General features: G+C 33.8%; 1 protein-coding gene across 1 annotated transcript in view; it reads right to left on the reverse strand.

The window, feature by feature from the left end:
- LOC106112011 (kinesin-like protein KIF21A) overlaps positions 1 to 22295 on the reverse strand; it is a 43892-nt gene extending 21597 nt beyond the window's left edge. Inside the window, exons 1-3 of the mRNA XM_013294239.1 lie at positions 22103 to 22295; positions 21545 to 21598; positions 7989 to 8217 (exon numbers count right to left, since the gene is read on the reverse strand). Of these exons, the coding sequence (XP_013149693.1) occupies positions 7989 to 8217; positions 21545 to 21582 (267 nt within the window). The 5' untranslated portion in view covers positions 21583 to 21598; positions 22103 to 22295. The remainder of the gene's footprint in view (positions 1 to 7988; positions 8218 to 21544; positions 21599 to 22102) is intronic.
- Positions 22296 to 25443: the final 3148 nt, after the last annotated feature.

Here is a 25443-nt window from a genome sequence, read left to right on the forward strand (position 1 = left end):
ATTCAATATAACATTGTTAAAAATATAACATTTGTGAGCTTTGTAATTTCAAGACCTCAGCCTGCGAAAAAAGAAAGGAAACGACAAAGTATAATATACGTAAAATATGAAAGAAGAAAATTATTTAAAGTTGATTTTTGGGTTTCTAATCTAAATTTTAAGTACCATTTACACTGTACTACGTAAAAAGAATAATGTACAGGAAGCTTTCCTTTGTTATTCTCTTTTGATTTACAGTTCCTTTGAAGTTACAAAGCTTTAATTTACGATACCATAATATATGTGCTCTCCTAACTTTGCTATATTAAAATTGTAGATTGGAATTTTTGTAAGTAGATATTGTGAGATACTGTCGGATTTTAACGATTTATATATTTCTAAAAATCTGTTTTAAAATGGTTATTTAAGACTCATTTTAAACCAAGAGAGTGATAGAGACATACTATAATTTTACTTTTTCAGATACGCTCTAATATCCGATGTTTATTAAGACGAATTTCGATTAAATATAATTTTATATAGCTTTGTCTTTGATATACTAGCTATAAAGACACCTGGCGGACATCCGTCATATCTGAAGATTTTAGATAAGCTTGCAACAGAAGTATAAAACAATTGTTTATTCCTTATAGACAATAGCACAGGTTAGATCGCGTCACAGCAAACGTAGGCAATAGACCTTCCTACCACGGAATCGACTGCAGTTTATAATTACATGCAAATCGTTATTAATTACTTGAGATCCATTTAAGATGTAACAAAGTGTGATTACATTACCGGTTAAGTAGAGTTAAGGATTTATGACGTTGGTAGAAAACGATCGATGTATCAAAAAGGAAACATTATTTTCATTTATTGGATTCTTTAATCGATTCTATAAATACAATTGGCTAACGCTCTGACTACTTAATGCAATTTGTATGGTTTCCTTTATAAACTACTATATCAAGGTTACAAACAATAATTCACTTGTAAATACTATTTTGAAATTGAAAAGTGATTCTATAAGGTAAGTGTACCAAAAACTAATTATTTACGGCTCTTACTCGCGACTATATTGTCGTTGCATGAGAATTATGGGATTATGTCGCGGTTAAATAATCTATACTATTATAATAAAGCGTAAACACACGCTTCTTTGTTGCCTAAGATGTCAACAATTACAGCATATTTTTGAATAATTCTTTTTTTTAATAAAAAGCCCTACACATACAGTCAGGCTTTAGGCTATTTGTTTTCACGAGATTAAACTTACGGGGTAAATGTTTTGGGTAAAAACCCTAATGTGGGAAAGAGACCACAAGTTGCTGCCAACATCAAGGAAGCAAGGTTGTCATCAAGTCATGTCATTTTGACATTTGTAATTGAGAATTTGACAAATGTAAACAATAAAATAAAATTTTCATAATTTCATGCGGATGAAGTCGTACGGGAACAGCTAGTTTAAATATAAAAACTTAAAGCATTCAAACTAGTAGTCATTCTTTAATTTCCCATTGAAAATAAGATTATGTATACTGAATTATTAATAGAGTTCGCCTACTCGAATCCTTTAATAAAATATTTAAGGTCGAGCGACGACCGGGCCTTCACGAGCACACCTGCCTGAGACAATTGATTACACTATTCGATACAAGTTGGACATGATTGTTTTGACCTGGATACCGTTATTTGTATAGATTCAGGTAGTAAATTTATGTAATTCTTTTGTTTGATAATATGCAATTCGATTTATGTTCAAGATGTGACATGTATAAATGTGTATCGCGTTAAAATCGTTTAAAATAAAGTACCAATCGAGGACATGTTTATTTTATTGAACCATAATGATGTGTAATATTTCAATGCAATTTTCCCACATACAAATCCTTTAAGATTAGAATAACGTTAAAATATTTGCATTGAGCGTATCTGCTTTAACGTTGCTATTTGCCAAATACGCAAATGTTTGGTAATTGGAAGGTAAAGGTATAAATATGATAAATTAACATGTTATAATTAAGAGGTAACGGTGGGTCGGTATGTGGGCGACACAACCCCCGCACGTCCAAGCTGTCGGCGCTTGCTAGTTGCGACACTATACTAACGTAGGATTCCACTACCGTGACACTTGCCGTCTCGGTTTCTCCATTGACAATAAAAGAGATGACGATATGTCAAGTGTCATAGCCGTGGAATTATACGGTAATGCTAATCACTCGGTGTCGATCGAACGCTTTTTATCGGCACATTCAACTGCTATAGTGTGGGCAGTAAAGGAATCCATTCCAATATCCGCTTCACAGATGTGATAGAGTCATATTATCGTATATCGTACGTATAACTGCAAATGAATATGAGATTGTTGGATAAAACTTTAATAATACAACTGTTTTCATTCCACGATTGTCTACAGAGTTTGCTGACTCTTGGTTGATGGTTTTTTTTTTTTTTATAAAATAAGATGGCAAACGAGCAAGCGGCCACCTTAATCAACCGAAATGGAAAGCGACCGCTGCCCATAAACATCCGCTATTGCAGATGCGTTGCCTATCCTTAATTGACGGAGGAGGAGATGTACATAAAGAGAACATTTTCTCTGCGTCTTTCTATGCGTCTCCTCCATCGTCTAATCCACTTTTCCTTCCCATCCTTTCCTCTTAAGAAAAGGGTGGAAAGGGAAAGGGACTACAATTAGGCCTCCGGCACCACACTCATCAGACGAATGTGGTTTGAAATTATGGAAATATTGCAAAGTTTTAATTGCTGCACACACTAATATATCTTTCTAAGCAAACAACCAGAATGATTATTAGCACACAGTGGATCTCCAAGAAAAACAACGTTTTTTTTCTTTACAAAGTAAGATAGTTGTTTTGGTAACAATATAAGATTGAAGAGAAATTTTTTCGCAACATTGATGCAATCTTATTTTGTGGTAATGATTAAATAATTGTTTTAATCCAAAATTAACCCAAAAAGGTCTTAAACAATATATCCCCGATGAACGAACTATTACATTTTTATCACGATACAACAGCTGGGGCTATTTTGAAAATTGTATTATTATAGGAATTTAATAAAGCAATAAGCGTAATAAACAATTACACGTCTTTCAAGTCTTCATAAAAACAAAAACCGGTTTAAATATAATGGTAGAATAAGTACAGTGGCATCGTGTGGGAGCACAATTCAACGTTAACAAGCGTTTAATTAGCATTTAAATGAATACGTATTTAACACGGTGTGTCATTACCGTGGCTTATTACCAAAAGGACATTTAGCTCTGGACAATAGTATCTATCTACCTACCTTGCTCTACCTTTAGAGCAAGTTAGTTGGTAGAGCCAAAGCAATAGCTTATTCCTTTAGCCCTTTTCTTAGGTCTCAAATATACGTAATATTTGATACATACGCTCTGCTCTGACAATTTTAACTGAACAATCGAAACTCTTCAGATAAATGAGAGTCTTAGCGTTTTAAGTGTTATAATATAAGAAATATTACTGAATTGCCGACATTAGGTGTAATAACTAGGTCGAAATGAAGACCAATTGTCTTCAAGGTTACCGGACGCATTATCTTATTAGGTCTTTGGATATAGCAACATAAAATAATACTAATGTAATGTAAATATTAAAATAGTTTTCCCGAAGAACTATTTGGTTGTTAAAATGACCAAAAAAAGAATGAAATACGACTTCACAGATTATATCATCCTTAGAGGTATTTAAACATTTTACGCGTCGTTAATAAGTCTGACATTTAAACCTCCCTCTACGCAATGCATCTTTCAAACACCCTTTGATGTAATACACACTCACGCGTATGAGGGGCTTATCTCTGGTCTATCTCAAAAGGCAAGTAGTCATTTTTCATACTTTTTTTTTCTTGACATATCTTACGCAAGTTTTCATTCTACGTTATTTTTGCTAATTATTATTATGTAAAAGAGTATCAAACACAGTGTTATACGTTCTGTGACGTCGGGTTTTGGTATTTGGTGGTTGGTGGCACAAAGCGTGTTGAGATTTCAAAAGTAAAATAAACAATTTATACCACTTTAAAGCACATTAAATTTAGTCTTGGCATACATTAAGCCAAAGGGCACTAAAACGCGTGTTATCCTTGCAACTTGCATAACGAATGTTTTGGGTTAAGAAAGCCACCCACAACGACAAAGGTTAATGGCGCAAATGGTGTTTGCAGTATCCATAAAATGGTAATCTTACAACTTGGTGTAAAATTTTTATGAAAAATACACGATTATTCTTATAAATAAGTCAAATTTAGATTTGCCGGCCTTTTATAAGTAGAGCAATTTAAAAAATGGTTCTTTAAATAATTGCTTAAATACAATTCTCAGTATTTTTAGTAAAAATTTAGTACTGTGTGTGTGTTTCATTTTAGTTTTGTTTTTTTATTCGAAATCGCAATTAAGAATCTGTCAATAAACTTCCGCAATGACTTAAAATATATTAAATAAATGTTTCAAGTATTAACTTAAAACGCTTTTCAAGGGTTAAACAAGGATAAAAACAGCGACTTCCTTATTCAAGCGATTCGAGTTTTTTTTTTAATATTAAATCACAACAAGTTAAGTATCAATAAGCGAAATAAGGTACAAATTAGAAAAACATTTTTTTTTATTAAATAGCATTGATGTTGGAATTAGAAAAATTTACTTTCACTACAAAAGGTGTCCTAAAACATTACAATAAAACTAAATATAACATTGACACGTTCTCTGTTTGAAGAAAACATTTACAATATAATTTAAATAATCCTGTTTACGATTAATGTAGAATATAGAGATAGAATTAATTACGAAGTACTTGTCAGGTGTGGCCTTCGGTGTGTTTGAAAACTAGTAAGTACATGTAACACAACACCCGCGGCAAGTGAGCTCCGGTGTCCGGCCCTGTGCAACCTCGCAATCACGTTATATAGAGCATAAGAACTTAAGTAACCTGTCTTGCCCTGATCCTGTCATTTAATACTCTAAAACTTTTCGTCATTGGTCCTTTACATATTTGCAATTTTATTTCGATAGTCAAAATGCTAGAAGGGATTGAAAAGGTATTTAATGAAGTGAATTGAAATTTGAGATAACAATTGCTTTGCAGTGCATTTCAAGACTCGTATAAACAAAGTTGCATACACTCGTAGATGTAAAGAAAAATGTATACATTCTGGTTAGGGTTTTCTTTTAATTGAGGGCCACCATATAAGCATAATTAAAATTCGGTGTCAAGCACCGTTGCTAGGACAAAAGTAATGGTATAGTTATGCAAATGTTACAGTTATGATATATTGGCATGCAAGAGGCGATTCGGTTTGTATGCAATGTCTGTTGCATACGTGAAGGGACTCTCACTCATCACGATGTTCATAATTAATTGTCCATATGGGTTACGTACAACTAACCCTTTGAATAAATTGCTACCGGTGCGCTGAACTTTTGCATAGTCTTATGACGTCACGAGTTAACTGGCGGTATTGATAGAATGAGTGCGTAGGTGTTTGAAAGCCATCGACAAAGTTTCTGTGCACGGCTAATACATTGCAAAGACATTGTTGAATTTCAAGAAAGACTACCAAAACCCAATTGGAATAAAGTTCAAATGTCAATTGTCCGTCTGTCCAACGGCTTTCGTAAATACAATTTACTAGTTATTGAAACAATGCTTAGGATATGCTTTGAAATACGACACAGTTTTTTTTATCAATAAATCAACAGCCTAGAACATGTTAGTCAATGAAAATTAATAATTGTTTATGTTCCAGTTTTAAGTTTCATAATTAACAAACTCCCTCTACATACTTGTACGTAACCAATACAAGTAAAAATATACTGTATTCTTTGAGAATAAGATTGAATTTGCTGAACACAGTTAGTATGAAGTTTTGTTTACAATGCGTGAAGCGAGACGCGTTGACAGCTGACACCGAGGTTTGCTCATGCTGCGTTTGCTTACCGTGGGTTTCCGTTGCACACAAAACACATGACTGTCCTTCTCATACTCCTTGTAAGAACGAGATAAGAACATGTTTTCTTACAGCAATGGAAACAGCTTTAGTTTTGTTTGCACATCTATTTAAGTTGTCCCAGATTGAGGTGGACATGCGCTTAGTAATAACAACATAGAATCAAATGAACCTACTCGTATAATATCCTTAACTAATTTAAGGGTTGTCTGCAAAACAATATTTCTACTATTGTTCAGAATAGCGATTTGTAAACACATTCCTACGTACGAGGAGCCAGTTTAATAATGTTGTGACTATAGAACGGTAGTAAAGTTTTGTTATGACTACAGTACAAGAACAAAGGTCAATGAACCCACATGTGCGTCCTAGTCGCAAGAGATACCACACTTTTTGTCATGGTGCATTCAGCTGCATATTGTAAACAGTTCCCTTAATATAACTTATCATGTAATCAATATCCAAAATGTCTAAAAAAACGCAATACATGTAATAGAAATTTTAATCTATCTATACTGTTATAATAAAGCGTAAACACACACTTCTTTGTTGTCTACGATGACAGCAATTACAGCATATTTTTGAATAATTATTTTTTAATAAAAAGGCCTACACTTACGTCAGGTTTTAGGCTATATATTTTCACACCAATAAACTTAGAGGGTAAATATTTTGGATAAAAACCCTAATGTGGGAAAGAGACCATAAGTTGTTGCCAACACTAAGGAAGCAAGATTGCCTAGGTCTGTCATGTTATCAAATGTAAACAATACAATAAAATTTTCATAATTTCATCCGGATGAAGCCGCACGGGAACAGCTAGTCTAACATAAATTGAAGGATGACATAGTTATTGTAAACAAGACCAAGACCTTGACTTTTATGGTACTAATGTTGTGTTAATTACATCACGTATTGAATGAAACCAGGATCTTCTAAAGAATTTACATATAATCGATAGGATGCGTGAGATAGTCGACGTTCCATGTGTTTCCATTGGCTGCTATTGACTATAAAGGTAGAATTAATTACAGGCGCCACACCTGGTAAACAACTTTGCTGAATATCGTTTGTGTATATTAAGTACATCTGATTTACATATAACAATTAAAATAAACCTACCTAGACCTTTGGCTATTAGAATGGGATCATGCTAAAGTAAGAGCATTGGATATGTTTTATAATAAAGTCTTCTTGAATCATTATGTTATAATGTTTGCATAGCATTATCAAAGTGACACATATTACCTAGTCGCGTCTAATTCTGGTCTATTGACCTCTGAACAGCATGACGTAACAATTGCACGGCGTTTATTTCAGCGGAACTGAGCCAAAGGTCGGCACATGCGGACAAAGGCAAACGGTACTCTAAATTGCACCGTTTGGACTCGTGAATTAATTAATAATTAAGATCTTATCCTTCATAATTTCCCAAATTGGACAGTTCTCGCAAGTTTTAGGTTAATAAGAATTTCCTTGTGAACCAATTGACGGATAAATGTGTGTGTTTCTTGGAAGTTTGCTAAAATAACCTTGTACAGGTTAGCTACAAATAGTAGAAATTCTAATTATTAGGTGCCCGCATCAAAGTTACTTTATTTCTACGTAAAGTCATAGTTATCTAATTTAGCCGACAAGTGAACGATCGTAACCGCAAACACATCCTGTCGGCTCAGTGCTTCAGTGTGCCCGCATGGTATCGTCTTACAATGCCCACGTACTCGATGTTCGAATCTTCAACGAGATAAATCATCCAGTATTGTATTATTAATAATAACGTAGGACATATTATGGATGTCACCATTATGATCAGTGCTTATTATAATTTTCAAAATATTTACAGATCTTCAAATTCTTCACATAATTTCTCGTTTAGATACTATCAACGAATTCCTGATTTTGGAAAGATTGCAGTTACTTACCTATTTAGGTTGTATTTTGTTTATAAAGGCATGTTTTTAAATCTTGCCTTAGTTTTGTTTGATAAATTTTGATTCGAATACATCAAATTATTAACTCACCTGTCCATAAGCGAGCACGGTAGCATTGTATCCATCGAGCGCGGCTTCCACCAACTTCCTGACACAGGTCTCGTAGACGGTCTCCTGCGGCGCGCTGGGTTCGAAGGCGTAGTCGAAGGTGAAGCCTCGCTCGGCGCCCAGCGCCACGCCGCCTTCACCCGCGGCACCACCCGCACGCGCACATACCCCGCATCCGTCCACCACCTCGCCTGGGGTTTGTGGCCGGATTCTGGTAAAATGAAATAAACGTTAATGCAAACCTATCCAAAAGTATATACACCAAATTAGCGAAGACACCGCTATAGACATCCGCAATTAATTGACGAAGCAGGAGACGCATATGAAGAGGATATATCCCCTTTCTATGCTTCTCCTCTACCTTCAAATTCACTTACCCTTCCTATCCTTTCCTTATAAGAAAAGGCTGGAAAGAGAAAGGGACTTAAATTAGGTCTCCAGCACTACACCCATCAAACGAAACGAGGAATTGCTCCCACTTAACGCCTGTCTTATGTGTAGTTGTGGTATTACAACGGGCTAGCCGGCACATTCGTGCGTAGATGTTAAAGCGGGCCCAATACTGTTTCATTAAGGTTTACATGTGACAATCGATTAACGAACTTGTCGTATATAAATAAAATGTCTTACGCAGTTTTATCTGCAAACGTGTAACATATACCGACGGATGCATGTTGAGACAAGAACCATTCAGCTGTGACGATGCTTCTTGGTGGTTACATCAACGTATCGTTTAACATGACGCTTGATTTGTTAAGATCATTGAATAATTATGTTTCATTTTATTCGTGCAAATGCTTTCTAATTTCAATTCTCTTAAGCTACGACGATCTGTGCGATTGTTGAATATGCTATTTTAAAACAATAATCTGGACACTTCACTCAATTGGGATAGATAGATATAAATGGAGAGAAGATTGAGGAACTGACTAGTTGACTTCCTGCTTTCAACTGACCTAAAAATAACATACATATTCTACTATTAGTATCATCAAAACATTTTTTATGTATATTTATATTAACGATAGCAAAAACATTACTATTTTATGCCCTAGTTTTAAGTTAGTTTTAGATAAAGAAGTTAAAATTTCAACAGACTGTTCTAAATAATAAACATACATTGACTGAAGTTTTAATAAATTTATGCGGTTAGTGTAGTCAATTAGCAACTTTTACTTCCTACGTATTAGTCAGTGTAAACGCGACTGTCGACTTGTGCGTCAGTGTAACACTTTCCTATTCCTGTGACTTGCTTTAAATAAACTGAACGAGCTCTAATGTTAGGACCACAGCTTTATGTTCTTTTAGTCGGTTTTTTATTGTTAGAAACGACGACTAGCGTTTTTACGAGTTCATTGTAGTGTGCATTTTTAACAGATTTCAAAAAAGGAGATTTTCAATTCGTCGGTTTTAGAAACTTTGATGTTATGTAGGTACATATTCAAATAGTGTCTAAAATGTATCGAGATATAGTTGTCGAAATAAATATCAAGAAATAGTACAAATGTATACTTTGGTAAAATGATGTAAACGATGTCTTCCGAGTTTTAAATACATCTAAAGTTTTTATAAAGGCAATATGATTAGTCCGTTTTCAAATGATATTAACGGTAAATAGAAAATCATATGAGAAATTGTGTTGATAGCAAACTGCAAGTAATGCTGCGACATAAACTATATTAAGCTTTATGTGAAAACGTGAAACAGCAGAATTTCTCCTTCACACAATCACGTTACTAAATATTATAACAAAGCATCTGTTAAATAATTAAAAATAAACATTAGAGGGAAATTAAGTTGAAAAACGGATACATATTTGAGGATTTTAACCAATGTGACTGGCTTTATAGATTAACGATTTTTTCTTAAATTACTCGTAAAATAAAATTAAAAGACCCTACGATATAACATACAAACACTTTAATTAAACATCCGTCGTTAGTCTTCTTTTACACGTCCCTCTTCATTAACTCGTAGACTATATGTGGAGTTAACCGGCATATTATATTGTGCTTTAGAACAAATGCAGCTCGTAATATCTACGACGAGAATCGAGTGAGAGCACAAGGGAGACGGGGCGGATGAAGCTATTACAGCCGCCACGCAGTCTGCCCTCACTCCACTGGGATATTATAAAAAAGATAGAAAACGTTGTTAATAAAATATATAGTTCGTAAGTTAAGTAATACTAGACTAGAATTTGAAGATTACACAACTGTTACATATTTAAATGTCCTTTTCATTTTGTGTCCGTTAGTTGTCTCAATTATCATTTAGTTACTTTATTGCAGATGTTAGTGGGTTGTGGGAATCGAATATGGACTAAGAGACTCGTGCACTGCTGCAGGCGTGGCAGCCGACATGCAGTCTGCATCGGCGCGGTCATTGCGCCTGCACTGACGCAGCGCATACTGTGCGTCATTGCTCACCAAAATAAACCACATCTGGTTGCTCTAAACGCATATAGTTATCGACACTTAATATAGAATAAGTAACAATTTAAAACGCGTCTCATTAAGTATGATTTTTTTGGATATATTTGTAAGAATTTTTACATTACTCTTTGGTCCTATTTACACACGATCAACGACTATGTTTTCTTACACAAGTCAGTTGGTCATAAGACACTGGTCCATCAAGTTGGATTAACGGTATTGTTCTTATGCTTAAGTTCATAACTTACACAAGCTGTTAAACCGTAGTGTTGCAATATTTGCGCATTGCACGCACACTGCGCCTAGAGATTTAGCAAAGCGCCCAGCCCATACGACGTCGTAATACGCCTTTGTTTATACTCACTAGGGCCAATTTACGGACTTCTAACACGGGTGGCTATGATCATTTGGAATATTCAGGACACAATTTAAAAGTTCCATAAAATTGTAATACAGTAAATTCCCAGTGTAATTAAACATGAACATCCGTTTATCCTTCTTTTTTGAAGTTTACAGTAGCAGGCATAAGCTAATAAGTCTAAAGCAACATGACCCCAATACCGTAGCAGAAAGCAGTACGCCTGTTCTTTGTGTACGCAAGACTCGTAGGTTCCACATAGACTTAGTTAGGTTGTCATTTTTCAGACAAAAAATTTAGTTTTTCGTCCTAGAGGACGTGAATAGAAACGAAAAACTAAAAATCATTAATCTTGCCACGAATATCAGTTTTGTAGTAGATTTAAAAGACTAAGCGAAATAAAATACTAGACAAAATAAATTTAGTCATACTGTTCCATTATTCCAAAACGATTTCGCCAATATAGTAGTATTTATGTAGTGTAGAAAATTACCGTAATACCAACACTTGTAGCTAAACGATTACACGGCGACTGATAATCTTACTTGATTCTTTATTATAATCAAAACGGGAATATCCCTAGAGTATACAAAATGTAGTGAATGCATGAGGAAACAATGGGGCACGCTAGCCGGCGCTCCTCGCCTAGCACGCGATATGCCCACATCGGCTGATTTGCAATCACTTCTTACACGTAAAACCGGAATACGAATAAAAAAATAATTAAAACCGTATGCCAGAAACTGTATCTAGAAAGTCGTGATTCTAATAAAAATGACTGAGACGTTCTATTCTTACATTTCTATTGTAAATTTTTTATTTAAGGTGATTTTTTTTTGTTTTCATGTTATTACTTAGTAAGATGTTTATAAAGTTTTCTATATCACTTAACGATGAGTCATGACACGTGACCTTATTGTAGATTTAGTATGAAAGTCTACTAAGGGTCTGCTTAAGATACTGTGACAGTGGCCATTACACAGACATCCTCAGTCTATCTCACGACTAATGAGTGCTTGGCTGCAGCCTCCTTGTACTTAGTTCTCGACGACTTTGAAGAGTCTGTCTTGATGTTGCGTTTTACTACTTTTTATTTATACAAGCTACTGATTACCTACTAATATTAAAATTGGAAAGTTTAGTTAAATGGATGTTTGTTAGAGTTTGTAGTCTAAACGACTGTGCGGATTTCAATGAAATTTGGTATAGATGTCATTGGATGGATGTATGGATATTCTGGAAGAACACATAGGCTACTCACTTTTGTTTTTTTTTAAATTCCACGGAGACGGAGTCGAAAAAAAAGTCAAGGGGGAATACAAGTGTCTTAACATTGTAAGTGATGGAAATTTATTTTTCAGATTATCAAGATTCCGTATTCGGGAAAGGCTTATGTCGAACAGTGAGCATATAAAGGCTGATGATGATGATGATGATATTGGAGTTAGGTTTTATTGGATTGTACAAAAACTCAAAATTATTTTTAAATAACTTTGTCAGTTTTATTGATGTCCAGATGTAGCCTTGTATTTTTCCATTGAGGGTTTACTGGCTTGAAAGTTATTATTCTAAATCGCATTGTACACCAGATATGAGGAAGACGATCACCGGACAACGGGTACTATTGTCCAAACAATCCGGCAACTCGCCTTTGTTCCTATCCACGTGTTTATACAACAATATTACGTTTATTACGCTAACACTGGTTTCGCCGTAATTTTACATTGTAAGAACGTAAACTGTCACATGTTTTTAGTAAAAAATCGTGTTTACGTGACAAATATTATTGAGGGTTCACAAAGAAGAAAAGTAGCAGCGGTTCACTAATATTTAGCAGTCCCTGAAGATAAGAGGTAGGGGATTTTGATCGAACCCGTCGGTCTTTTTGTTCAATTCATTAACTAGCAATGTTCACTTAATCTAGTCCAGGCAATTCACACACCTATTGGAAGCCTACGTTCACAGGGTATTGTGTAAGAATGGTACGGCACAGCGAAGTGCGCAACACCTCCACTGCAATCGGTTTGTTACAAAAGGAATCCACCGAATTATACTGCAACGATGTTGTACAATTTATCGTCCAACAAATTACTGAACAATGCACTATCAAAGCTTGTTTAGTAACCAATTTTATCAACTACTAGCTGTTCCCGTGCGACTTCATCCGCATAAAATTATTAAATTTTTTCTTGTTTAAATGTGTCAAATCATCAATTGCAAATGTCAAAATAACATGACATGATGACAAACCATGGCAACCTTGCTTCCATGATGTTGGCAGCAACTTATGGTCTCTTTCCCACATTAGGGTTTTTATCCAAAACATAAACCCTCTACATTTAATGGCATGAAAATATACAGCGTAAAGCGTGACGTAAGTGTAGGGCTTTTTATTAAATAAAGAATTATTCAAAAATATATTGTAATTGCTGACATATAAGGCAACAAAGAAGTGTGTGTTTACGCTTTATTATAATAGTATATAGACAACTACATATACAGGATGTTTCTTCCGTGATCAATGGCTGGAGGGGGTAGCTAAAGATACAGCCTGTATATTTACAATGATGATTGTTCGGATATTCATTATCTTGTACGTAATAATTACCATTATCAGGCAAAGCCTCACCAAAAATTTGTAAACAATTAGTCCCGTTCGTAACCCAGGTATGCAGGGTTGTCGAAGAACAACTTCTTTGGGACAATCACCGATAGAAACCAGACAAAATTCATATCGTACATATAAGCTTAATGCTTGACATAAACATTTTAAAGTACTTGTCTAAGACTAAGTAGAGCGTACGTGGGTGGCTTAGTTTTGTTCATCGCCCACGAATATTGACGTAAAAACAGCGTGGGTTTGTCGAGCTATAAACAATCATTTACTACGAGTTATGTATGGGATTTAAATGTTTAGAATACATACAATGGACATATGTATATAAGTATAGTTTATATAACTCTTAAGGTGTTAATACAAGGTTTCAAAAACAAAATCAAGCTAAGATATTTTAAACTATATGGCTAGATAGAGATTATTAATTTAAGAAGTTCCAGTTTGTTTTTAAAATATAAAGTACTATACTACTATATAAAGTTTGTAGGAAAATTAAGATTGAATCCACAAATAAGGAGAATCGTTGTAATAGCAATGACATTGTCAATCAATGTTTTATAATTTTTTTACTATTCCTTTTTCTTAATATTCGTCCATGTTATTTATTGCATTATCCAATTCAGTTACAGAGGTCGCATTAAATTAGGCCCCTTTTTATTAATGTTGGTATGATAATGTATACATAAGTAAACAACACGACAGAGTAAATGAACAAAAAAATAGGTAATTAATCTAAATCAACAAAAACAGATAAAAAAAGTCTAATTTAAATTTGTTCAAGATTGACCTCGGAAACAATTGTGATAAAAACAATTGTACGCTTAATTATAATACAAAATCTTAACGAAAGTTGAACGACCCAATCTGTTGTTTTGTAACAATTAGTCAAGATAAACAAATTACATCTTTATTTGGTACAGCATAAGATCTGTAATGCCAAATTGATAATAGATAATAATGTGACGCAAACGTCGTAGAATGTACAATCGCACACATAATACAATATGGTACGTTTGTTTTATTTGCAAAATCGGTTGATCAAAAAGTTATTTTAATTAACTTGATGCAAATATCTAAATATCGCCATTTAAGTGTTGCTATAAAATCAGTAAAAAGTGACATTTTGTTGTACATAGTACATACTAGCTTTCGCCCGCGACTCCCTCCGCGTGGAATAAAAAAAGACAAAAGTAAGTAGCCTCTGTGTTCTTCCAGACTGTCCTCTACATCTACACCAAATTTCATCGAAATCCGTTCAACTGTTTAGGGTACAAACTCTTACAAACATCCATCCAACTAAACTTTCTCATTAATAATATAAGTATAAAGTATGATTACACTGTGGAAAGGAACAATATTTTGATATTATCCTAGCTGTTCTGATCCCTCTGTCATCTATCATAGTTAACGTCTAATGTTAGCGACTGTACCGTATAATCGTTACTTTCAATCGATCGATAGTTAGAGCTCCCACGCGACATTAAATATTTAGATACCAAAACCTATTTGATATTACTCGAATACATCAATATGTTATTTTTTAACCTCGTGTTTGTAAAGTAAAATATTTGCTTATAGAAGTTGGAATAAAAAGAAAATAAAATACTTATAGATTTCTATATATCTTTACATAATTTTATTTGATTATTGTTTATTTATTTATGTTGAAGATAAACATAATATAACACTGATTACATGATAATAAATAAGATATTGGACCACACGCGTTATGTAATGTGCTTGAACTTAAGTGACTTTGATTTACAGTACGTGAATTTACTGCAAATAAATCAGTAATAAATTGCAGCGACAGTTTGCCGCAAATTATCAATGACCGCCTATTACACAGATGTGTCATCTTGAATCGTTCAGTGTTCAAATGTTGTACGAATTTAGAGTAACATCTAAAGTTAACGTGGATTTTCTTTTACAACCTTCAATTTGTTTTTAATTAATATAGTTTTTGTTGGAACATAAATAAAATTTTACAATCTCTTACCATATTTGTAAAACGAAATACGGTTAGTGTTGTTTAATTAAAAATCAAATATTTATTTAAGCTACATCTAATGCGTTAAAAGTTACTAGTATAGTTTCGAAATTATAAAGCATTTATTAAGGTTTTCTGATTTATGTACGCCTCGGTGTGACATGCGGCTTCGCGAAGGGCCGCACTGGGGTTCATGGCAATCAGCTGCGAGCCGGTTTGATGCACGGCCGCTATTACACCGCATGACACTCCATAAGGGCCCTTTCCGCATAACGAGCGTGCGACAGGAAGAATGAAATTATTATTAAATTCTTTTATTTTAAATCGATACATGTGACGAAATTGTCAGAATATTGACGACCATCTTAGTATACAAGGTCGGTCGTTGACTTTAAATGAGGTTCTCATATTCGAATTAACGAAAGTGTTAAGGTCAAATTTAATAATAAAAGTTGTTTTTTTAAATAACGTGAATAATTTTATTGATTTATGTTGATTCATCTTTATTAAAGTACATAACAGATGTGTACGATTTTTCTATAAACAATTGAAAGATATGATTTAAAACAATAATAATTGATGACTTATAACGAGCAATTAAGAAGCAACTGCTTACTGAGATTACCACCATCACAGCGGTAGCAAAACTGTATTATAAAAATTATCAATAGCAATCAATCATGTTCAATGTTACGTGTGACATGTAATCACAAAAGATGCAAGTCTGTGTACCTAATACATTAGTATGGAGGCACAGGTACATGGAAATTTTGCATTTATATTCAAGCTAAAAGTATATTAAACCAAACATTTAATTAAAACCAAATCAAATAAGCATTACATTCATTTATCAAGAACAGACAATTTATTTCCTTACCTAATTTCATAGACCGTAGAGGTAAAAACGATATACAGATAAAGAAACAGCTAAATACTTTATAAGAGTTTAAAAATACTTTCTCTCGTCAAATGCTTCTGACCAACTACACTACATTTTTACAGCGAATAATAATTTGGAACAAGAGGGCAAGTGCATCTCCGTTCTTTCATGACTGGCCAGTTTAAAGACTCGTCTGCAACGCTGCAGTGAGCAACTAGGCCGAACAGAACAATGTCTTTTATAAAGCTGTACAACAATGAATACGTAGCTTAAATTACTCTCGCTGGCAACAAGGTTAGTGTTAGAAGTTTACACTGTCAAAGTATGTTACCAAAATAAAGATTAAAACACAGACTAGATAGGTTACTTTTGTACTTTCCAGGTAAGAAAAGGGATAACATGTTTCTGTACATATGCTTAGACAATAAAAACCCACACTAATACTTCATATAAGATACAATCAAATAGCGAAGGATTCAGCTAGGATTATGTTATGTTCTTTTAGAATTTTATAGTATCGTAAAATTGTCGTAATTCTATCGTCTTGTCTATCATTAGTGTACGAAGATGACAAACGCTACGACAACCATCCATCGGCCACGTGAATCGTAAACAAACACGAGTGAATAATGCAACGCGCACACGATGACGTAAACAAGAATACATCTAAGCAAACCAAATAAGATTCCCTGATGATTTTTATATCACGATCATGCCTTCGACATTATGCAAATAAATAACTAATAGCCTATACCTGGTCTTCTTAGGTATGAATGTAGCTGATCAATTAAAATGTGAACATTAATTCCATTTGAATTTGTGCATGGGAAATGCTATACTTACTCACACATAAACTCAATTAGATAAGCAGTTTTAAACAATTAATATAATTGTTACTAGCGATATTAATTTAACACTGCTCTAGAGATCTCGTCAGGAATGAGCGCGAATTTCCCAATCATTTTCATGACATTGACAGCAGTCAGCTAGTGATGTGACGTTTATGCTGACAATCTAGTGTTGCATCAATTCTAGAGCACGGTACTAATTTTCTTCTTAACAATAGTGTAACTTCTTTCAGGGACTTTTATAGACTGGATAGAATAAAAACTGTGGCAGTACAAATTTAGTCCTACTACTAGTACACTGCCTAATATTTGGTAATTTTATTCATCTATTGGTGGTTTCATTCATCGATCCTGTACTAAGCAATCTGAGGGTTAAATTAGTTATCGAAGTAATCACAAATCCCTCACGCAATGGCGCCAAGAGATATAATAGTCGTATCGCATGTTAACTAAATTTGGTTCTAACATATATCCAAAGATGCGGAAGTTATTTCAACGGAAACCGTATTTTTGCCTTTATTTCTATAGCGTTCCATTTCAGTCGAAAGCGACGAGATGCTCACGAGTTCACGACTAACTCATTAACACTAATGTCGGTTAGGACTTGCTGTATAGGAAATGCTTACCGTATTAATGTCTTCTTGTTAAGATATATTTATGTTTACGCTCGGAATTTAGTCGCAATTTTTATAGATGTCTTTTTTTAATCTATACCGCGGCTCTGTCCTATAGTTAAGTCGAAACTATCGTCATTTTTGGCTTAATTTTTGTGTAAAGTTGGACATCCGGAATCAACGAAGAGGCCAATGGCCGAGATGGAAATGTCTCCTAACGTAAAAATAAAAACGTCTCCGAAAATTTCCTTTGGACTTTGTTCTTATCGCATTTTTTCATCATTCAGGTCATAAAAATGTCAAATCGGCACAATACATTTTACTGAGTAACTACGACTCTATATAACAAACGTTGTACGCCTGTGATTTATTCAAACGATTGGATTCTAATAAATAAACAAGGTATGCGGAATACGATACGCTTCGAGTCACAGGTTAACAATTCACAATATTTTTTATTTATTTATAGTCTGTCAGCAAAATAAATAGCTAGATATAATCAACAAAATCTGGTCAGATATTCCAGTATAGAAGTGGAAAAATATTTATGTAAAATGGTCCAAGTTAAGGAAATGCAACTTAATGTATACTTTAAACACGCAACAAAGCACGTGTTGTGTTGTTAAATCGTTTAAGGCATTATTGGCTTTATTCAGATGTCTCAATCTCGATTATGGTCAAACGGGTCTAGTCGCCGTAGAAGTAAAGCAATGTATTTCACTTGCGTAATATGCCCTTATCTAGTCTTTTATGTGACAAAAGCGTGTAGTTAACACTTAATGTTTGTGTCGACTTTACTAAATGTATGCGTGAATTCCAAATACCGTGACACTTGTGTACGAACATTATTGCTATCTCTTTTTTGTTAAGCGGAATGAAAGGGACGACAGTATCGTAAGACACTTAAACAGTGGAGATTCATTGTAAGGTCTGTTCGAAGTAAACATAACGGATAGATTGCCTTTTACGCGGCTATGGGAAAATCAAGGATATAAATACATCGTGTACTGTTAACGGATTTAATTTAATTGGCGGAGAAAGAAAACGATACGAATAACAGCGTATCAGTCGTGCTGATAGTCGTGTTCAATGGAATTTATAACAAACCTATCTAAATCACTTTTATAAGACTGTAATCGCAGACTTATTTAAAATAGACAAGTTTGTATCATTAATTTAAACGCCCGCTTCTCCGTCCGCGTGGAATTATAAAAAACAAGTGTACTTCCAGGCTATCCTCTACATCTATACCGAATTTCATCGTAATCCGTTCAGTAGGAAAGGCTACAAACTCTAACAAACATCCATCCATTCATCCATCTAAACTTTCGCATTTATAATATTACTAGCTTTCGCTTGCGACGCCCTCCGCGTGGAATTAAAAAAAACAACAGTGAATAGCCTATGTTGTCTTCCAGACTATCTTCTACGTCTATACCAAATTTCATCGAAATCCGTTCAGCCGTTTAGGCTGCAACTTTAATAATCATCCATCCATCCATCTAAAATTTCTCATTTATGATATTACTATGAAGTATGATAAATGATGTCAGCCAGTGACGTGTAAATTTAATTTCTCATTTCCTTTGAATTCGACTCCACCTAAGATCTAAGTCGGCAATATTTCACAACCATATTAGTTGCAGCACTTAAGAAGCGATTTTACGTACTTTGTGACATTTGTTTTTACAATATACCTGAGTTGTTTTGCAAAACTATTAACAAAATATTTGCACAATATATCGACAGTTAAATGCTATACAAACAGTGTTTACATCACCGAAGTTAGTCAAACGTAAAGCAAATATACTTTTAACACTTACATTTTCCGCGACAAACCGATTGATGAAATCAAATGACATACAAATGCGGTCAAATTTATCATAATAGTTAGGAATAACTCATAATATTCTAAGAGTGAGCAATATCCCATCAATATCGATGGCCCTTAAAAGATATTGTTTTGTTAAAGAAGGAAAAGAGTCTGTCTTTAATTTTACTATTGGCAGGTAACAATGGAGTTTTAATTTTATGAAACAAAAATGTTACTCGACATGTGTCAGTTGTCACACAAGCCAAACGAAAGTTGTTTATTCTGAAAAATGTTTTTTAAATACAACGCTTAATTTGTGACTACTTTTTTTTTTAATTAACTAAATAGCCCAAGTAGGGTTGGCGAAAGGCACGCCGAAAATGAGTGAAATCAAAGATAAGGATTTTTGATACGTGAAAAAAGAAAAAGGAGGAGTAGGATAATGGGAAGATGATTTAATCATAGGTGAGTTATTTGGTTCACTTACTCCTCTTATTCTATATTATAAAATTATTTTTGCACGCGATACTGTGTAGAATTAAAAAGCAAAGTATTAAGATTATGCTCTACATCTATGTCAAATTTCATCGTGATCCATTCAGCAATACGCGGCAAACTTTAACAAATATCCATTATAACTATCATTTATAATATTAGTAAGATGTAACGTTCCCTATTGTTTTATTCGTAGATCTATACTAATATTATAAACAGAATGATTTGTATCTTTGCAAGTAATGCAATAACTCAAAAACTACTGGGCCGATTACAAAAATCCTTTCATCATTAAAAAGGTATGTTACTAGTAAATAACATAACATAACACAAAATAACTTTCGCTCTTATCAAGTCAATTGCCTAAAAGTAGTGATGATGTAACAAATGTCAACAGTCCGAGCTCAAGTAGAGACAAGTCGTTCGGTAACGCCTTTACAAACATTACTAAATCAATATTCGCGAGTCGCCACTTCAGATGCAGAGCAATAAGAACGGTTGTTTAATAAAACGATGTCTACGGGGCCAAGAATGGTCTGTCACAAGCGATACAATTGTTAGGTAATCACATAAATGTGTAGCTTTATTTGATTCGTATTTATAACTACTCAAATACGTGATTGAAAAGATGAACTACATGTCTATACGGAATCCATAAGCTGTATATTGTTCTGGCAGTTTAAACTGAACAGTTTTACTTTTCAATTTAAAGTGTGAGTGTTTATGTTTTTACACTGTTGTAATTAAAATCGTAAATTTGACGATTATTTGTGATTTTCGTAATTTTAGAAGCTAAAAATAATCACTTGAGAACGATTGACTTGTTTCTAAGTGTTAACAGCGTAGAATGTAACTTTCTATAGGTTTAAAGTGAAAAGCTTTTCCATTTAACAAAAGCTGTAACGTCAGCACTTCGAACCGCACTTACGAGTTTTTTATCGATGTTTTCAAACGTTTTCGTCTTTTTGGTTCTATCGACGTTTTATCCCAAAATGCAGTGAACTTTGTCCATTCGTAGATTGTTGTTTAAAATACAGACAAATTGAGTACCTCCTTCTTTTGTTAAGTCGGTCAAAAAACATAATCATAATTGTAATTAATATTTGAGTCAGTTAATATGCCCTTATAATGTAGATTTTTAATTTTCTCATTTGTAATTCATAAAAAATAACAAGAATATTTTTATGCTGTTACATTATTTCTGTTGTGTAGGCGGTGACATTTAAAGATTTCTAAATTATCATTTATGTCAAATATGTGGAAATCTATTGCATGTCAATTTTGCTTTAAATATAAACTAACATCTAAAATTATGTTTTTTTACCACAAACATAATAATTATATTTTACATGCCACATAATAAAATATTCCCATGTAAATATCAGTCTGTTACAAACATTCATTACAATTGTTCTTTGATAGATAAAAAAGTTTGCAATAATTGTTTTCATCTACCCGGTCAAGACTGTAACTCCAACTAATACTAACCTGACTGCAACTCGAACACTGGATTCATTGCTGGCCATGTCTACATCTGCATACCTTTAAAACAAATTAAAAAAAATAAGAAACGGATAATAAAATATGGAATAGATTCAACAGTTCCTAGAATTTGACTACTATTTTAGATGGCTAGTAGGTGGTTAAGAAATATTAATTATTATTCTGTTGAATGTCAACTCATTAAAAATAGAAAAATGTAAATTAAAATAAGAGATTTAAAAATATTCATCCTAAAAGTCAATTAAGTCTGATGTTAAATCTGTTTATCAGACAATGTTTAATTAACAAACAAACCCATTTATAAACTATTACAGTAAAATAGTGATTAATAATTAGTTTTGTTAATAACTACTACAATTATAAAAAAAAATGCAAAATCGTAGGCATGTATACACAACAATGTGATAACGTGGATATTTTATTTGGCATGAGATAATAAATATTGATGACATAGGACTTGTCAAACTACGAGATTCGTCATATGTAAGCAAAGGATTTTAGTTATTTTGTAATAAACGCTGGTTTATTAAAGTCTACACTTACGACAATTTATAGTATCCTTAATGTTTCTTGATTTTAAGCATATTCCTTTAAGATATTCATCGAAACAACACGCTTTTTTTAACGACTGAGATTTCCGTCCATCTTTCACTATTGTAACATAATTAAAGAAATAAAAGAAACATCATCATTTGTCAAATAAAACATAGGAAAATTTCTTATTAATTCAATAATATAGTTTCATGTAAAATTCATTATTTAGTGATGACGTTATTTTATAAAATCGCTATTATAAACAATCGAATTTTGAATACAAAACGCCGCGACGTCGACAATCGTTCTCCAATACGCGCACGGATTGACACTGACAGAATTTAAGCCGAACGACAGAACGATTTGAAAAAATAAGCTACTGTCACTTGTCATTATGACATTAATGACCTTCCTATAAATTTCAATTAACGATATTTATTTTTCTGTTTCACAAAACATGATTAATAATTTAAACAGCTAATAAAATGTAATTAATCAGATGGGATATGAAAACATAATAAATCATAAGTAAAATATATAAATATTTGTAACATTCAAGAGATGGCGATAGCTTCGCGGTGGCGTACGACGCACTGGTTCCCTTAGTTTGGAATTTTAGTTACAGATGGCGCTGTAATAAATATTAAAATAAAAAGGACATTTGAAAAGGATATAGGAATCGAACACTGTCGCCATTGTGTTTTTGGAATTATGATATACATGTGCACAAAGGTCATTCCACGTTACGTATTAAAATATCCTAAGCTTCAAAAATAATTTATTTTTATTAGACCGCTGTATTAAAATAAAATTACTATGGCGTTTGTTTCGTTTCGAAACGAGATCAATAGGAAAAAATATAAATAGGCCAACGCCACGTGTTCATAATTCTTAAAACACATCACGTACCAATGGCCAAAAATATTTCTAAAGTAATACGGAAAAGTCGGTGATCCCGTGGGCTACGTGAATGCCGCAAAAATGTTTTTCCGAGGCGTTTTACACTCTCGAATTATCGACTTGGTGTACGTGACAAAGTTGGCGCCAATCCACCCTTGTTTTTTATCTGTAAATTGTTTTTCCTTCAAAAAACATCTTTGTAGTTATTCTTTTTCCATTGTATTTTTATACACTCTGATAATTCCTATAATGTGACGTGATGTTATACCTTTATCTCATTAATATCGATCTTGTGTTTGTAAACTTTAACGTAATTTTTAAAAGAAACCAGTTTTTGTGAGTATTGACCATAGTCTTTGCAGGTACAGTTAAAAGTCATAAATACGTGTTGGAGGAAATTAGTGGATGTTACAATTTGCTAGTAGGCAATAACTGACAAGAAATAATAGGCAAAGGATATAATTACGAGGGCGCCGTGCAATGCCTATTAAAGTTGTAATGGCGTCGAACACGAAACGAGAAGGATTTCAGTGTTGAATAAACAAAATCTGACGCTTTAAAATGTAGCTGTTGATTCCCAAAGTTTTAAATGGTATAATTCTTTTTTTAATTAAAATACTTCGAATATTCGTATAGAACGACGGTTAGTGTTAGTTCGTTATTTCAGTTTTCAGTAAATATTTTAGCAGGACTGTTTGTACTCCGGCTTGCATTTACTTTGCAATTCTTTTCCCTTTCAAATTCACCTGAAAGTTAGTAACCAGCAATTTTTTAAGTAGTTAACTTGTGTTTATTTAATAAACATAAACACTAAGGATTTAATTTTTTTTTTAAAGTAAGCCATTGTTTTATGTTTGGGGTTTCAAAACTTGACCAACTAAGTATATTTTTATTGCTGGGTATTAACTTATTTCACAGTTAACGTCACATTAGTTGACTTAGTGTGTCAACAAGTTTCTAAATTAACTAATTAAATTAATTGCTTTAAAATTAATAGCGACGGAAGCTTTGGGCATCTCCAGTTTATGTAAAGATATCACACGTCCGTCCGTCTTCTGAGATCAAGGCTGCAGTAAGGTTCGAAAGCTGCCGTTTGTAGGAGCCGCCAGCCACCGCCGACATCGCCACTGTTGACACTTAAAATATACACGGCCATTTCCAGTAGAGCCACTTACGTATACATAGGGAGTTACCGCGCGGAAGTTTGGACTAAAAATTAAGCTGCGATAAGCTATGGGGAGCAGTTAACATATGTATGAAGGTTAGTTGATTACGTCACTATTATTGTGGTAAGTTGGATTGAGACATAATGATTGCATGAGATTATAACAAACAATAAACCAATGTGTGGGAGGGTGGCTTTCGATCTGTAACAAATTATGTTTGAATATTGCCTTTCAAATTAATAGAGTGTGAATGAATTAACATGATTGCATAGTGACAGAGGCCGCGTAGGGTCTATGCGGGGACAATGGGCTTGCGGGCGAGAGAGTCGGGCTCGCTCACACGGCGTGCGCCAACGCATGTCGGCCCTGTCGGCCATGTCGGCCATGTCGGGGCGAACGCCCGCACGGGAAACAATACACGTTCTATTATTTGACTCCTCGGCGACCTGTGCCTTAAGACGTGTGCACACCATCTCAACTAGCTGTCAAAGAACACTGTGACACGCAAATACGTTTTGTATTTTCGACCGACTTTCCAAAAGAAGGTACTCAATTCGTCTGTATATACAGAAAACATATATTTTAATTTTTTGTTATGTGTGTTACGCGATGTTCCCGGTTCTGCTGGACCGATTTTGAAAATTTTTTTTTTTATCCGAAAGGGAGTGATTCAAGGTGGGTCCCATTTTTTGTTTCATTTTTGGAGGCAAAGACTATGGCGTAGTAAATAGTTTTTTAATGTCTGCTAGTAACTAGTGTTTGCTTTTTAGCATAGTAAATGGAATAGTATGATTAAACTCCAATCATGGGCAATATATATTTTATGACAAAAATATAGTACCATAGATAACAATATAAAATTTGTCTCAATGCAAAGTATGGTAAAAGTGAGAAAATGGTAACCAATAATAACTTTGTTTTAATTCCTTAAAGTTCAAGTGTAATGTTTACGCAATTTGCCATCTCTCACTTGTATGTACATATATAAACTGTGACAAGTGCATTAGTGGTCGAGTGTGAATCACGCCTTAGGGTTAGCACTCGCGGCTAAGTGAACGGCAAACGACAATATTCCTTTCATGGGAAATTGAACTTTTACTTAGCAGTCGTTAATGTGCTGGAGGCTGGAGGTATTCCGTCACAGGCTCGGGAACAATTCATTCCACTTCGTTGTTGAATGTATTAGCACGCTCACTCTGTTCCCTCAGCTTTTGTTTTTAAACAGCCAACGTATGTCACATCAAGTTGACATGGAGATACGAAGAGGAACGGACTGTCCACGAT

The sequence above is a fragment of the Papilio polytes genome, unplaced genomic scaffold (assembly GCF_000836215.1).
Source record: "Papilio polytes unplaced genomic scaffold, Ppol_1.0 DF824135.1, whole genome shotgun sequence".
Taxonomy (NCBI): Eukaryota; Metazoa; Arthropoda; class Insecta; order Lepidoptera; family Papilionidae; genus Papilio; species Papilio polytes.